Source organism: Centruroides vittatus, unplaced genomic scaffold (genome assembly GCF_030686945.1).
Source record: "Centruroides vittatus isolate TY-2023 unplaced genomic scaffold, ASM3068694v2 contig_1074, whole genome shotgun sequence".
Lineage (NCBI taxonomy): Eukaryota > Metazoa > Arthropoda > Arachnida > Scorpiones > Buthidae > Centruroides > Centruroides vittatus.
In genome coordinates this window covers 355,879-371,882 of record NW_027120692.1, presented here as the reverse complement: position 1 = coordinate 371,882, position 16,004 = coordinate 355,879, and the positions used below count along the sequence as shown (strand labels likewise).

General features: G+C 29.1%; 1 protein-coding gene across 1 annotated transcript in view; it reads left to right on the top strand.

Moving 5' to 3' along the window:
* Positions 1-16,004, top strand: part of LOC136973303 (ubiquitin-conjugating enzyme E2 G1) — a 51,596-nt gene extending 35,592 nt beyond the window's left edge. The window contains exons 4-6 of the mRNA XM_067268034.1: positions 4,107-4,285; positions 7,299-7,399; positions 14,314-16,004. Coding sequence (XP_067124135.1) covers positions 4,107-4,285; positions 7,299-7,373 — 254 coding nt within the window. The 3' untranslated portion in view covers positions 7,374-7,399; positions 14,314-16,004. The remainder of the gene's footprint in view (positions 1-4,106; positions 4,286-7,298; positions 7,400-14,313) is intronic.

Below are 16,004 nucleotides of genomic sequence, written 5' to 3'. Positions count from 1 at the left end.
TACTGTCAAGAATTCAAATAAATAGATGCATTACACTTGTTTATTACTGATCATATGATTGGTGAAATCGTGACTAATTCTAACAGATATACAGTAGAGAGTCGTTAATCCAAATTGCCGGTTATCTGAACGATTTTCAGTCGGACTGTGTCGTACTGAATCGAACATTTTTGATACTAGATTTACTTCTAAAGTATAATTTTCATGTTTTTATATTCTTCAATATATTTATTTTGTTTGTACAAAATACAGAAATAATTTTTAACGATACAATAGCCTCGATTATTATTATAAAAATTTTCGTTAGGCTTAAAATCAACAAAAATTCAACACGAAGCGACACGCAACGGAGAAAAATTTGAACATTGGACAGGTTAATATATTTTTTGTACATAATCAGTTATCCGAACAAATCACTAATCCGAACAACCCCAGTCCCCAATTGATTCAGATTAACGACTCTCTACTGTATTCAAAAAACAATATGCTGAAGTCAAGTATGCAAGAGATGGAGATTGCAAAGATACAATCAAAACAGAAATAAAAATCCTTTTCAGAACATTGTATTTGATTGGTATAAAAAAAGGAAGTCTGGTCTTCAGGTGATACAGGAATGATTATTTTATGGGGACTTTCCAGTATTTTCCAACATTTTCAGTTTTTGCTGCATATCCTTAGATTTGACAACTTGGATACTAGGAACGAATGAAGAACAACTGATAAGTTTGTGACAATTCAAGAATTTCATCAAGAGTTTATCAACAGTTGTGACAAACTCACTCACACTGAAACTGGTTATACAAGTGACAAAATACTTTATTCTTTAAGAAGATGCTGCAGTTTTGTACAGTACATTTCTAATAAGCCTGCAAAACAAAGCATAAAAATACTCTGTGACACCAAGAATTTTTATACTCTTAATTTTGAAATTTATTTGGGGAAATAGGTGCAAGGATCCTACCAGAGATCAAACAAGGCCAATGATATTGTGACGAGGTTAGCCATGCTGATAGAAAAAACAAAGAGAAATGTTACTACAGACAATTACTGTTGTAGCTACCCTTTGGTAGCAGAATAATTGAAAAAGGGCTTATCTTTCTGCAAATAATAGAGAAGAACAAAAAGAAATACATCCAGAATTCCTTGCAAATGAAACTAGATAAATCAATTCATGTCTATTTAGTTTTCAGTATGATTTTGGTATTGTTTCAATAGTACCTAAAAAGAACAAAGCTGTAATCCTTCTTTCCACTATGCATGACACTTCTGAAGTTGATCAAGAAACTAACAAGACTGATAAATTTGGACTATAATGTTACTAAAAGAGGTATTGACACAAGATCAAATGTGTTTATCCTATAAATCACAAAGCAATGGACACTACCTTTTTGTTTTCAACATCATACTGCTGGAATAAATTTTAATATTATATTTAAATTCAATAATCCTGAAAACAAAGGTAGAAGATGAAGATTTTATAAAAAAAAAAAAAAGAACTTACCCTAAGTTTCATAAAAGAACATTTTTAAAAAGAGATCTATGATGTGTTTCAAACACTCCTAAGAAAATTCCCATATGTTTGGAGAGATATAAGGGCAACAATGTGCCATCTGAAGAAATAGTAAAACCTAGCATTTGTTGTATTTGAGGCAGGCACAAGAATAATAGAACAAAATCAATCTGTCAAGAATGTATGCAAGAAACAGTCATATAATTATTAAATATGCCATATGCGAAAGTGGGCAACAGGTAGAAGTGGAGTTGACCTATTTTTAATTTTTAATTTATTTATAACTGAATGTTTAATAAAAAGTTCTAAGATTAATTCCCTCTTTTATTTTATTCACATTTAAAAAAATGAAAATTAAATATTGGAATATATTAAGTAATATTGCATAAGCAGGGTAATAGCCATAATGTGCCCTCTCATGAAAGTCTGAAAAGTGTGTCTACTGAAAGGGTAATAAGATAACTGTGGCAAGGTATGATATAAATAGATACATGTATAAGTGTTGAAAAAAGGTTACTGCTTAACTTTGAAGAATTTGATGTGTATGATGAACAATTGACTTGATAATTGCCTCATGTTACCTAACAAATACATAGTAATTTCATTTTAAATAATTAAAATTAGTAATAGCAATAATAAATAATGTTTAACTAAACAATAACATTTTTATTCGAAAATTGGACTAGGTAGAGATTACATTGTAACACTCACTAAGTCAGTTGGGAATTCATTAGCCTGTTGGAAATTGCAACTTTATATATAATACAGTCTCACAGAAATTGAAAAATGTGATGAGCATGATTTAAATCTGACTTTATTGCAACTTTATTTTATACTTGGAGAACCAAGCAGCTTCCTTTAGACAAATTGCACTTGTCTAAATGATTGCCTGATCTAAATTATAATAATTGATATTTAATCTATAAACTGTATCTTATGTAAAAGGCTCTAAGTAAATTAATCTATAAAGAATAAAGTGAGTTAATTTTATTATTTTATTTATTTAAATGCTTTCATCTGATTATTTTATATTTAGGATCTTTTTAGATGTATCAAAATAAAATTTCTTTAATGCAAAAATTTTTTAATATAATTTTCTATCATCATAGTTGAGAGTTTACTCTGAAGTAATGGAACATTAGTTTACTAGCATCTATCACATATTTATGTAATTATACTCATAATTTTTAAGTTTTATTTTATTCTGTATGGTTTTTACTGATATTAAAAAAGATTATTGATCAATTTTGGAACTCTGAAACCTTGCAAAAATGTAGAAAAATCAAACAAATTTTCACTTTGATATATATGAAATTTGAATTGAACTAATGTTTGAATTTGATTCTAGCTCTTAATTTTTACATGAATGTATTCAATATTATCCAATTGACAATTACAATCTGCATTTTGTTTTTGTATAAAATAGTCAGTTTTTATTACAGTGGAACTCTGTTAATCTGGATCTATGTTTTATCCACAATAAGAAAAACAGGCATATGGAAAACTTATATATGCAAAAAAAAAATCAAAGAACTAACTTGTAAGTAGTACATTCTTGCCTGAGTATTATGTTGCAGTTTTAAGAATTTGTTTTCTCTTGACTCGATGCTAATTTTGAACACCTGCAACTTTATAACCAAGGATCTAGAGGCAAAAATAAATATAGTACAGTATATCAGTTACTTTGGTTCAGATTGATCCTTTGGTTTCCCTACGGAGTTCTAAGCCTAATTACTGGTTAACCGTGAAAAAGGTCATAAAGAGAGGTTCTACCCCACAAATGGTCAGGAAACTTATGCAACTATACATGTATTGTACCAGCTGATAGAAAACAACAAACTGATACTGTATGTAGATATGTCTTTTGCTTTATATTGTTAATATTGTTATAAAACTATATATAACAGAGGTGGGCAAGCAAGAGTTCAGTGGGAGCCGAAATGTAGGTTTTGCAAAATACATGGGAGCCACAGTTCTGTACTGTCGTGGCGGATAGTATGGTAAGGCAGGGAAGGATAGGGTGTCCCCATCCGAGTCGAGAACTTGTTTAAAAAAAATAGATTTGAAATGTCAATTTAATTTATTGCACCAACTTGGAAATAAATTACTAAATATTACATATATATAATTACATATTTTCACAAAATTGTGGAAATAAAATTGTAAAAATAATAATAAAAAGCAGCAATTAACACTCTCAGCAAGAGCTGCATATAACTCAAAAAGAGCCGCATGCGGCTCTCTGAGCCACATTTGCCCATGTCTGATATATAATGTGCAATAAATAAAATATAATGTATATCTAAACTGTGTTATTTTTGACATTAACAAATTTTCTGGGTTATCTGAATTGGGCTCAGTCCCATTTGAGCCAGATAAACAGGATTCCACTATACTTTTAATTTTATTAGTATAAATATAGATTGATATAATGCTGTAATTACAATTAAAAATGTGTTTAATTTATTAATTTTATGTAGTAAGATAACTTTGTTTAACATGATTGCTTTTAGTTTTACACAAATTTAGTGCAAAATTTTCAAAATAAAATAGCTTAATGATGTACTTATTCATTTTTTTTTTTTTCAATTCACAGTTGATAAAACAGGTGATGTGTGCATATCTATATTACATGAACCTGGAGATGATAAGTTTGGCTATGAGAAAGCATCTGAACGTTGGTTACCTGTCCATACAGTTGAAACTATTTTGATTTCAGTCATATCCATGCTTGCAGATCCCAATGATGAATCCCCAGCCAATGTTGATGCAGCAGTAAGTATATATATAAAAATTGTTGATTATAAAATAAACTTATTCTCTCTGAAAAATATATTTTTATGTTTAACAGTTTACAATGCTAAATTTTAAATAAAATACAGCATTTATTCCAAAATATTATTTTATTAGTTTATTCAATTTATTGCTTTTATTATCTTAGGAATGGCAAAATTATCATCATAAAATTTGAAATCTTACATTAATAATGGCAATGCTTAATATTTTGTTTATACCGAGTGTTTTTTTAACAATTTTTTTCTATATTTTATTATAAAAATTAATTTTTAGCATATCACCATGGAACCAATTGTTTGTAATGGCTGTCAAATGTTTTATATTATCTTATATTATTAATGATATTAGATAATACAAAATATTAAATGCCACAAAAATAGGTTATTTGTAAATTGTAGAGGAATTTGTTTCTTTTCTATTTTATATTTTGTTTTATCATATTGCTTCAGTGTCTGCTCAATAGCATTGAAAATACAACAAAATCTGATTCTGAAATATGAGTTATACAAAATATTTTTGAAACAATTTAAATTATTTCAGTTAAATTTAGACATGTGCATGTATTACATAAGTAAAATAGTAAAAGTGGGATGTGAAAAAATGTATGTAGGTGCTAAAGAAAATTTACCATTGGTTGATATTGTTTTTAAGAATAAAGTGAGTCCATAATCTTAATAATAAGTAGGATGATTGAATAAACTTCTCTAACATTTAAATAAATATATGTTAACTTTAAATATAAAGCTCTAAAACTTCTGAATGATATCTACTGTCTAGTTTCAGATATTTTTCTTTATTGATAAAGGGATGAACGATTAAAAAGTTTGGAAACCACTGCTTTAGACAATAAGCATCTTGTTAAATCTATAGTGCTTTATTGTTATTACATTTATTATAAAGTATTGTTTGAAATATATAATATTTTTTATTATTTCAGATATTAGTACAATCGATTACACTTAATTGGGACACGTTGGGACTAATCCATTTTGGCCCAATTAAGTGGTTGCCCCCAATTAAATGAACCAATAATAAATTCTAAAATAAAATATGAAATACATAGGTAAAAAATTATAATTAGGTACCTATTTTAATGCTTTATTAAATCAAAATCAGAAAATATTTGTACTATAAATTTGCCAGACTTAAAACATTCGCTAACTGATTTGCATCACGCTAGTGTTGCCAAATATTAGTAGTGAGCTACACAAGGATTGATTGTTTAATCCATTCCTAATCTAACGATCTTTCCTTTTTCCCTTTTTAGTTAGAATATGTCTGGGTTTGTCAAAAAGTCACCTTACAGTCTTTCTTTGAGCAGTTTCCTTTACTCGGAGATGGGCCACTTCGGCCGGAGCATTCGTAGAATTCGGCAGCTCCAGATGCTTGTCCCAATGATCGGATGGCTGCTGTCTGAGTGAGTCTGGACATAATGATGTACAGGAGGGTCTAATGATGTGTTCACTTGTTTATAATCGATCAGCGCCGCCGTAACTTATCCGTTACAATTCCCAGACACGCACCTGTTATCAAAGAGTTGACCGTTACGATTTGACTGTTACGAGATTGACGGTTGCGATTTGCGCTGATCGATTATAAACAAGTGAACACATCATTAGACCCTCCTGTACACAACACCTTTCAAGAAAACTCTAGCTATCTTCCAACTTGGTTGAGAGAACTCAAAAAATTGTCAGGAGGATCTTTGTCCCATCTCTTTTAAGGAGGATTGTGTAGTCCAATCCGGAGCAAGGTCTGTAGCTTGCATTCAGGTTTGCCTCAGACAAGATCCCAGTGTGATATGTCCCACTGCTATGACCCCCTCTGGAAAAACTGAACCACCCAAGCGAAAGACAAAATTGGTTTGTTTCCTCCAACTGTTGTCCTAAACGACATTAGTGTACATAGTATTGACATATTTTCAGAAGATTCCTAAAATATATCAAAAATTGCTAAATTCCTTTTCTTCTATGTCCCAATTAAGCATTTAAATTATGTACTAATTTATTAATTTGGTTTCTGTTCTTTGAGATTTTGGCCCAATTAAACAGAATCAATTGTATATTATTCTAAACTGAGATTTTGAGATGAACTCTTTAAAGTTAAAATTTAACTTATATTTAACACACTATTTGAAATTCTTAAGTTATATTTGAAGAATTCTGATATTTTAAAATAATTCGAAAGAATAATGTCAATTTGAATATATTCTAAAAATCTATATACTATTGGATTATTATTTTGTGTATTGTTTGAATTTGTTTTTGTTTTAAAGTTTTCATATGAAAGCAGTCTTAAATTAAAAGTTATTTCATTCATCTATAAAAATAAAGAAACTTAAAAAGTAGTTCTGTACCTGAGGAAATTTATATGGTTGAACTCTTAATATAATAAAAATTTTATGTATATTTTAACTTGTTTTGAAACACCTGCAAATTTTAATAATACAGTAGTGAACCGAAAATCGGAATCAATTGGGGACTGGGGTTGTTCAGATTAGGGATTTGTTCCGATTACGGTTTATGTACGAAAAAATATATTAACCTGTCTGATGTTCAAATTTTTCTCCGTTGCGTGTCGCTTTGTGTTGAATTTTCGTCGATTTTAAGCCTAATGAAAATTTTTATAATAATAATCGAGGCTATCGTATCGTTAAAAATTATTTCTGCATTTTGCACAAACAAAATAAATATATTGAAGAATATAAAAACATGAAAATTATACTTTAGAAGTAAATTTAGTATCAAAAACGTTCGATTCAGCATGACACAGTCCGACTGAAAATCGTGCCGATTACCGGCGATTCTGATTATCGGGGTGCCGATCTATGAGTCTCTACTGTATTTAAATAGTTTATAATGATGTCTGATTAAAACAAGTGAAGTCTACTGTAATTGATCTTTTTAAATTTTTTTCTTTATTTAATTTCTTTACAAAAAATTAGTTTTGAGAAATTACAGTAATAAATTATTTTTAATTTTTATTTTTATAGAAAGAATGGCGTGAAAATTATACAGAATTCAAAAGGAAAGTTGCTCGTTGTGTTAGAAGAAGTCAAGAAGTTTAGGAATTTTTTTAATAGGCATAAATTGGGTGAGCAATTTTTATTTATTATTTAAATATGAACTAATAATTAATAATACTCTTGCACTTTGTATAGAATAAGCAAAAAAAAAACAAGAATTAATTCCATTTTACAGTATATTAATTTTTGATTATTACTGGTTATTTTTCTTCTTCCCCCATTGTATGATTGAAAAATAGAATCAATAAATGATGATGATAAAAAATATAATAATAATAACTTTTTGATTATTGTCTTTTTCAAATATGTTTATATTACTTTCTAATATATTAATGTGTGTGCACGTGTTTTTATATCAATAATAATAGTTTCTTAGATAAATAAGGTATATAAATTCACAATATGCCATAAAATAATTAATTCAGTAACTCAAAATCGACAATTTCAAGATTTATTATAAATTTTGCCATATCTGACAAGCTGCAAGAATCACTCAAACTACTATTAATTAATAACTTACAAGAACTTCCTAAAGTAATGTCTTTTAAACAGTCATAAAATGATATCCTTGCGCTTAGGAGTGATAGAAAAACTTTTGTATTCCCTTGGAACTATTGAGTGGTTTACATATGGATAAATGTTAAAGTGAACATTCCATACATAGGGTATGAAAATATTTGATAAATTTCTGTGGGATGGTTTTAAACAACTGTTTTTTTTTATTAATCAAATAGATTATAAGTTTTTCCATGTACCACTGCTGATTATCCTTTGTGATCTAAGTGATAACTGATAACATCTAAGACAGCAATTCACAACCTGGGGGTATGCCATAGGTTGTTTAGGGGTACAGAAAAAAGTTAGTTATTTTGGCAGAAAAAATAACATATTATGTATTATGTATCACAAATTAAGTGTTAAAAAATTATTAGGTAAAAAATGTTCCTTGCAACAATCACAAACTTTATTATACATTTCAAAATGCAAAAATAGAAATAAAAACTTATGCTGCTGATTGTACAATGCAACAGATCAATAAATGTTGTTCAGTTGGTCAATGATAGCAGGGATACCATTATACTTGATTAGTGATTATGTTACGGACTTTTGATGGTGGGGTGTGTTACCGTTATTATAATCATCTCTCAACAATATCTCCATGTGTTTGAAAAAAGTTTTTTTTTTTTTTTTTTTTTTTTTTGTTTATAAAAAGTATTTTTTATTGTTAGCAAGGAAAAAGACATAATATAAAAACACCTTAATATTTCCAGCAATAAATTATTTAATAAGATAATAACATTCTCAACTATTTTTAATAGCCTTCCTCAGTTAATCGAACTCAAACAAAAAGAATGCTAAAACAGAATGCAAGCAATACAAAAACTTTTAAAAATTCAAATTAATTCCAATGTAAAATGCAGCTGCATAGTAGAAATGAAAAATTGCGTGTGCAATTCATATAGATATAATAATAAACATAACTAAATTAGTATCACAATAATAAAATATATGCCTATTACAAAATATTAATTATGTGCTATTGTAAAATGATTTCCATGCAGTGGATAAACCATCTGCATCCCTATGGTTAATGCACCCCATGTTAATGTGGGCCTTGTAGATTTCCAGTTTTTCAAGATGTTTCAGCACTTGTTTGTTGTTCGTGGTCCTAATGATGGATGCTTTGTCCCAGTGAATGCTGACATCCTGATGCTTAGCGAAAGCTGCGAGCACAGTACTATCCATGTTCTTAGTGATGGAGTATTTGTTCTTTAAGCCTCTGCTTTAATTGTCACATAGTTGTACCAACTTATACAAGATTTGAGTTAAAGCGACGATCCTTTAAAGGTATAGAATACACCTTTGTCCTAGAATTCGGGTTTTCTTTTTTCTTAAGAGAAGTAGATGCACTTATTACTAAGTTTCAGAATCAAAGAACAAAAGTAGTTCTTAGTTATTTTCCTTTCCTGCACATGATGATTAAGAAAGTGGCCAACAATAATAACATAAGAATGTTGTATCAGCGTAATCCTACAATATATAGAATATTAAGAAATGATAAGAAAAAAGAAAACCAGAATTCTAGGACCAGTGTATTCTATACCTTTAAAGGATCGTTGCTTTAACTTGAATCTTGTATATGTTGGTGCAACTATGCGACAATTAAAGCAGAGGCTTAAAGAACATAAATACTCCATCACTAAGAACATGGATAGTACTGTGCTCGTGGCTTTCGCTAAGCATCAGGATATCGGCGTTCATTGAAACAAAGCATCCATCATTAGGGCCACGAACAACAAACAAGTGTTGAAACATCTTGAAAAACTGGAAATCTACAAGGCCCACATTAAAATGGGGTGTATTAACCATAGGGATGCAGATGGTTTAATCTACTGCATGGAAATCATTTTATTATTGCGACACTAATTTAGTTATGTTTATTATTATTCCTATATGAATCACATGCGCAATTTTTCATTTCTACTATGCAGCTGCATTTTACGTTATAATTAATTTGAATTTTTAAAAGTTTTTGTATTGTTTGCATTCTGTTTTCGCATTCTTTTTGTTTGAGTTCGATTAACTAAGGAAGGCTATTAAAAATAGTTGAGAATGTTATTATCTTATTAAATAATTTATTGCTGGAAATATTAAGGTATTGTTTATATTAGTTGCTTTATTTTCTAGTAAGTTGTTTGTTTATTGAAAAAGACACAGCTGGTTTCTCCAGATTTTCTCTACAAGCAGTAATTTTTTTCATTATTTATTCAGTACAGTGGAACCTCAGTATACGACCTTAATCCGTTCCTTATGTTTGGACTTATACCGAATAGGACATATACCAAACCAACCTTTCCCGTAAGAAGTAATGTAAAAATGATTAATCCATTTTCATAATGGGGTTGTAAAATAATTTATACACTGTTTGAGCACATTAATAAAAAAATAAATTTTATTATACATTTTTAAAGTTATTACAGTATATTGTATTATATTATTTAAATCATTAAATCAAAATCAAATCAAATCAAACTCTCCTCAATACTAATAATCTGTTTAGAAATTGATTAAATCCCTTTCGCAGCGTTAGCAGATTTAATAATGTCTCTATTTTTCACGATTGTCGATATCGTCGTTCTCGGAATACGGTATGCAACAGTTAAATCTCGAACACACATGCCACCTTCATATTTCTCAACAATCTCTTTTTTCAGTTCCATTGTGATTCTAGTCAATTTTTTAGTTTTCTGTTGCTTTTCGTTTGCCTTTTTGTAATTTATGATTAATAAAAATAATAAAGTTTTACTTACAAATTAAATCAGAAGAAATTTAACAAAGTTATAAACCGTGGGACTGCAAACGTCTAGTCTGGTCTAGTACACCAATAGTGCTACTTGTTCATAGATGGCGCATATAATTGAATTAAGTCGTATACCGAGCAAAATTTGTTTCATCCAAACAGGAAGTATTTCGAAAAGCAAACGTATACCGAGGTTCCACTGTATTTTTATTAATTTTTTATTGACAAGACTATATCTTGTTTATAAAATCGTACTGCCTACTGTGTTACCAGCTTAGAAGTATGAAGGAGTACATGTCAGAAGTTTCAATTTGGCACAGAGTATTAAGTGCCCAAATCATGCATGCATAAGAAAAACCAGACTTGCAGGTACTCAGGGGATTGAGAACCGAGTCAAAATAAAATTCAAAATGGCAACACACTCTACAAACAGGCAGTGTGGGAGATTTGTGCATGCCTTGCTCGTTGTGAATGCCACAGGGGTGCGCCAATGAAAAAAAGTTGGAAACTGCTGATTTAAGAGAATGAACTTCAGATGTTTTCCATGAACATTCAGTTTATTAAGTAGGTGTGTTGTAATGGTATGTAAACTTGTAGACAATGCAACAAAATTACATAAATGCCAAACATCGTGATACACCTAGCTTTTGATGCCTCTAATAGAAATGGCAGGGAAGCTTGGAGAATTTATTGTGAACAAAATGTTCACAATAAATTCTCCCAACAAAGTGTATCCTTATTATGCTATGTTTAATTCAATTGACCAACAGTTGCATGGAACAGAAAATTTTAACAATTGGCATTGGAAATCAGGGCAGTTCATTCAGTTCACATGGCACAGTTCAATAAGGAAGTCACACAACTTCCTGTACAAGTATCCAAAACATTGCCCATTGGCTTGAGATTGATTTACAACTATCATAGAATGTTTTGCATGAGCAACTGCTCAAACTGTTTCATCCTCAGAAGGTGCAAGCTTTTCGGACCAAATGATTACCCTCTTTTGGTTTAATTTTCTCAATGTTTTGGATCAAAGTACTGCTGATTTTTCAGATTCTCGGCCATATTTTATTTACAAATGAGTGCTGCTAACCAGAAAGAGGCGTTATAACTTGATAAACAGTCAAATTTAGGCAGAAAACTTGCATACCAAGATTATAGACTGTTATCAAGAATGCTTTGCTGTCAACATTTGGACAGCATTATAGACAATAACCTCATTGGACTATACTTGGTACTCTCTCATCTAAATTCCCACATTTATCACATATTCTTAGCAGTAGTGTTGACAGATTTGCTGAAGGAAATTCCTTTAAATGACAAAAGACTGATGTGGTTTTGACATGGAGTTTCTGCTCATTTTTCAAGAGAAATATGTGAACATATTACTGCCACTTTTGTTGATCAGTGGATTGGTAGAGGTGGATCTGGTGGCTGATCCTTGATCACCTGATTGATGTTGTTGGACTTTTTTTTTTATGGGGTTACATGAAAGACAGTCTACTTCACACCAGTTCAGAATGAAGAGGAACTTATCACTCATATTGTCAAGGCTGCAACTAAAGTCAGGGATATTTCTAATATTTTTGAATAAACAAGGGAATCTATGTTTTGTTATTGTAGATCTTGTATTGTTGTTGTTGGCCATAATTTTGAACATAACTATAAATTTTTGATAATTTAAAATACTTAACTTTGTTAATTAGGTTTTTGTTCTATGTTCAATTGATATAAAAAAAGGTTATTTCAAACCATCCCCAGAAATTTGTCGGATTTTTTTTCACCCTATATATATTACATTAGATTGATTTAAAAAAAATTATATTTTGTAAATAGTATCTGAAAATTAATATCATGTAATTTGTAATTATCAACATAAATGGATCTAAAGACGATGCTGAGAACCTTTTTGAGAAGTTTGATGTTTTAACATTTATGTTAATATATATAATATAATAGAAATGACATATAAATTTTTTAAAATCAAGTATTATGTTTTTAAGTAGTACAATAATCATTTGCTTATATTTAAGTAAGTCAGATTATCTATGCATGTTTATAGTATGATATAATTAAAAAGCATTCACACAAAATATTAACTTGTGCATATATTTTTTAATCTTTTTGAATTTAATATTATGCTTTTTGTTCTTATATTGGTACATAGTGCATTCAAAAAGTTTCAGATGAATATGTGGCACTATCTTCTTGTCACTGGTAGAACTAATTAGTATCAATCTTTAACCTTAATCCCTAACCTTCTATTCAAATTTCGTTGAATGGGACTCATCCTGTGTAAGTGATGGTTTGAAATTTGTGTTTTTTTTTTATTGTTATGATTTTCAGGATGTAACAAAAAGCCACAAATTTTGTTTTAAATGTGGTAATATTTGATAAACCCATCTGCAACTATCAAACTGCTAAATGGCACAACCCAGAAGTGGCAGACCAATGAAAGCAAAGACCACAAAATTGAAAATGAAAACAATGCTCATTGCATTTTTAGATTCAAGGGGAGTTATCTGTTGCAAATTCATGTCTCCTAGCCAGACTGTGAATGGACCTTTCTACACAGAAGTATTTGATTATCCTTTGGAGAGAATTTGCAGGGTTAGACCAGAAATGTACAAATCTAGAGAATGATCAACAATACTTCAGCACAATTATTATGCCTTTGTGTCCTTTATCATAACTTAAATTTATTTTTGTATACTAGTACATTTATCAATTAACTGTTAATTGATAAATGTACTAGTATACAAAGATAAATTTAAAATACTTCAGCACGTTCCTCACTTATTGTTTTGCTATTTCACAGTGATCAATTCTTACTCGCTAGATTTTGCCTTAGCTGACTTTTTTCTGCTTCTCAAAGAAACCAATACTGAGAGATTATTTTGAAGATGTATAAAGCAATCAAAAGAATGTAATGGCTGTCTTGAACTTGATTCCAATAGAGGACAATGTACAGTACATGCCTTCTAGTGATTGTACAAACGTTCTGAAATGTGAATTGGGAGAGAAGGGATGTATGTTGAATGATAGACAATAAAATTTCATTTTTATCTGAAAAATTGTGTTCTTAGTAGAATTAATCCCAGAACTTTTTGAACACAATGTATATATTAGTGAGTGACTGAATACACATGATATTGCCATGTGCTGTTTAACAAGTCAATAATTCATTCAAAAGTTTTCAAATTTTTTTCTACTAATGATTTGCATTTCAATTTGTAAACATAGTGCTATGTTTTGGCAAATTTTTTTATATATATTGTTTTGCTATAGGAATTTCTTACAATATCTTATCCTAAAAAAACTTAATAACAGATATTGTGTTAATGTATATGTATTTTTTGATTTCATTATAAAAAGATACTTTGTCTATACAAGGTTTAATGATTATTATTATTATATAATTTTCTTTTAAAAAGTAACAGGAAGAAATATAACACTCAAAATAATAATGTTTTTTTTTTATTTTATTTTAAAGCAGATTGTAAATTTAAGATAGTTGACAGTAGTTAAGAAAATAAATACTTTAAGTGTAGAATTTGTATAAATAGTTAAGTTTAGAAGTTTTAATTAATTGATTATCATTAAAATATGTCTGTTTCAAACCTTTTTAGTAAAATTAAGTTAAATTACAAAATGTCTAAGTGTATTTTTTTTTCCTTACAGATTGGAGACACTGATTTCTTATCACTGTCAAAGATGGATTTGAGCCAGCAGCTCACATGAATTCTGCCTGTCACCTCACCTAAGATTGACCAGCAAATTTAGCTTCCTTCTTCCCATGGTCCTTATTTAGTTTTGCAAATGGGGTTGTTTCTATCTTCTTCAAACTTGTGTTTTTCTTCAGTGTTCTCCATTTCTCTAATGGTTGTGAGATTGCATTTTACACTAGCATTGAACTACAACTATTTAAACTGCTTACATCTCTCAAATCTTGTACAGTCAATGTTTGCAGTGCTTTCTTAAATGCTGGGAGTTTGAAAAGAGGTGATTGTACTCCTAAGGTGGCCACAGAAGCAGTGTCGTGTGATTGACGAGACTTAACAGCCAAGTGATCAGTGTCCTTACTGAAAACAACAAAAAAATGACTTCTGTAGGATGCAGCTTTCTAAAGTACAATCCTACTCACAAGTGGACATATTCACTACTGTACAGTGCAGCAAATTCTCATCTTTACATACTGTATAATAATCTGATTTTAGTCTGCCTAGATTGTTTAATGGCTGTCTTGGCAGCTTCTTCAGGTTTAGAGTCTTATTAGAAAAGGAAAAATGTCTGGTAACTGCATAATTTCCACAATTATCAATCAGTTGTTTTTGTTTGTTTTTTTTTTTTTTTTGTTGGAAGATATGAACTAAAATCTTAATGTGCATTATATTTAGTGAGTTTGGAAAATAACATTCATTTTAGATTCTCAATTATTAAATTGTAGAACTTCACAGAATAAATCTAGAATCATTGTGTAAAAACTATATTATAATTTATCTGTTTTTTAATTATAAAAGTCTGTGAAGTAATATTAAAAATGTTTTCTGAATGTTTATTTTTTCCATCAAGAAAGCTGCATATATTTGATCTATGGGAAAAAAAACTGATGTAAATTATTAAAAATGCTATTATCAGATCGAATGTTTGACAGGATAATTTTTGAGAAGTCACACGTTAAAACTTAATTGCATACTGATTAAAGAAATTACAAAAAGTCCACAATATACAAAAAAAATAATAATTTTTTCTTCTATAAATATTAAATTTAAGATTTATTTTGGAAAATTTAACAATTAACTTTTTTTACCAAATTATATTCAAAAATTTATAATGAAAATTTTTTAATATGAAAGGAATAATCTCCCTCTTTTGAAAATTCTATTTTTGTTAAGACACTAATAGATCTGCTATATTTAATTATTGCTCAAGAAAACATTTTAGTATTGAAATACCAATAAAAATGGCAATTTTTCTTTTATTTTTACATATATACAAATTTTAAATGTTTAAAAATTTATTGCAAAATATCATAAATTACTTTTTATTCATTTAAAATTATAGCATTTTCGTAGAAATCTAAAGAAAGTTTTCTATTTGAAGATTTGAACAAACTATCATTAATTCTGAATTTATTTTAGTAAAATATTTTTAAAAATTTCTTTAATCAGAATCTGCCAGTACATAAATTAGCCATCTTGTACAGTAAAAAATTAAGTGTATGTATTATGTGCTAGCACTATTCATACAAACTTTTTGTTCCATCTGAAATAAATTATGGCTATAAGGATGCACTGTGAGGTTGGCATCTTGCCATTAACAATTTGTGTAAGTTGTCTATTTCAAGTATATAAACTATTTTGTACCAATGA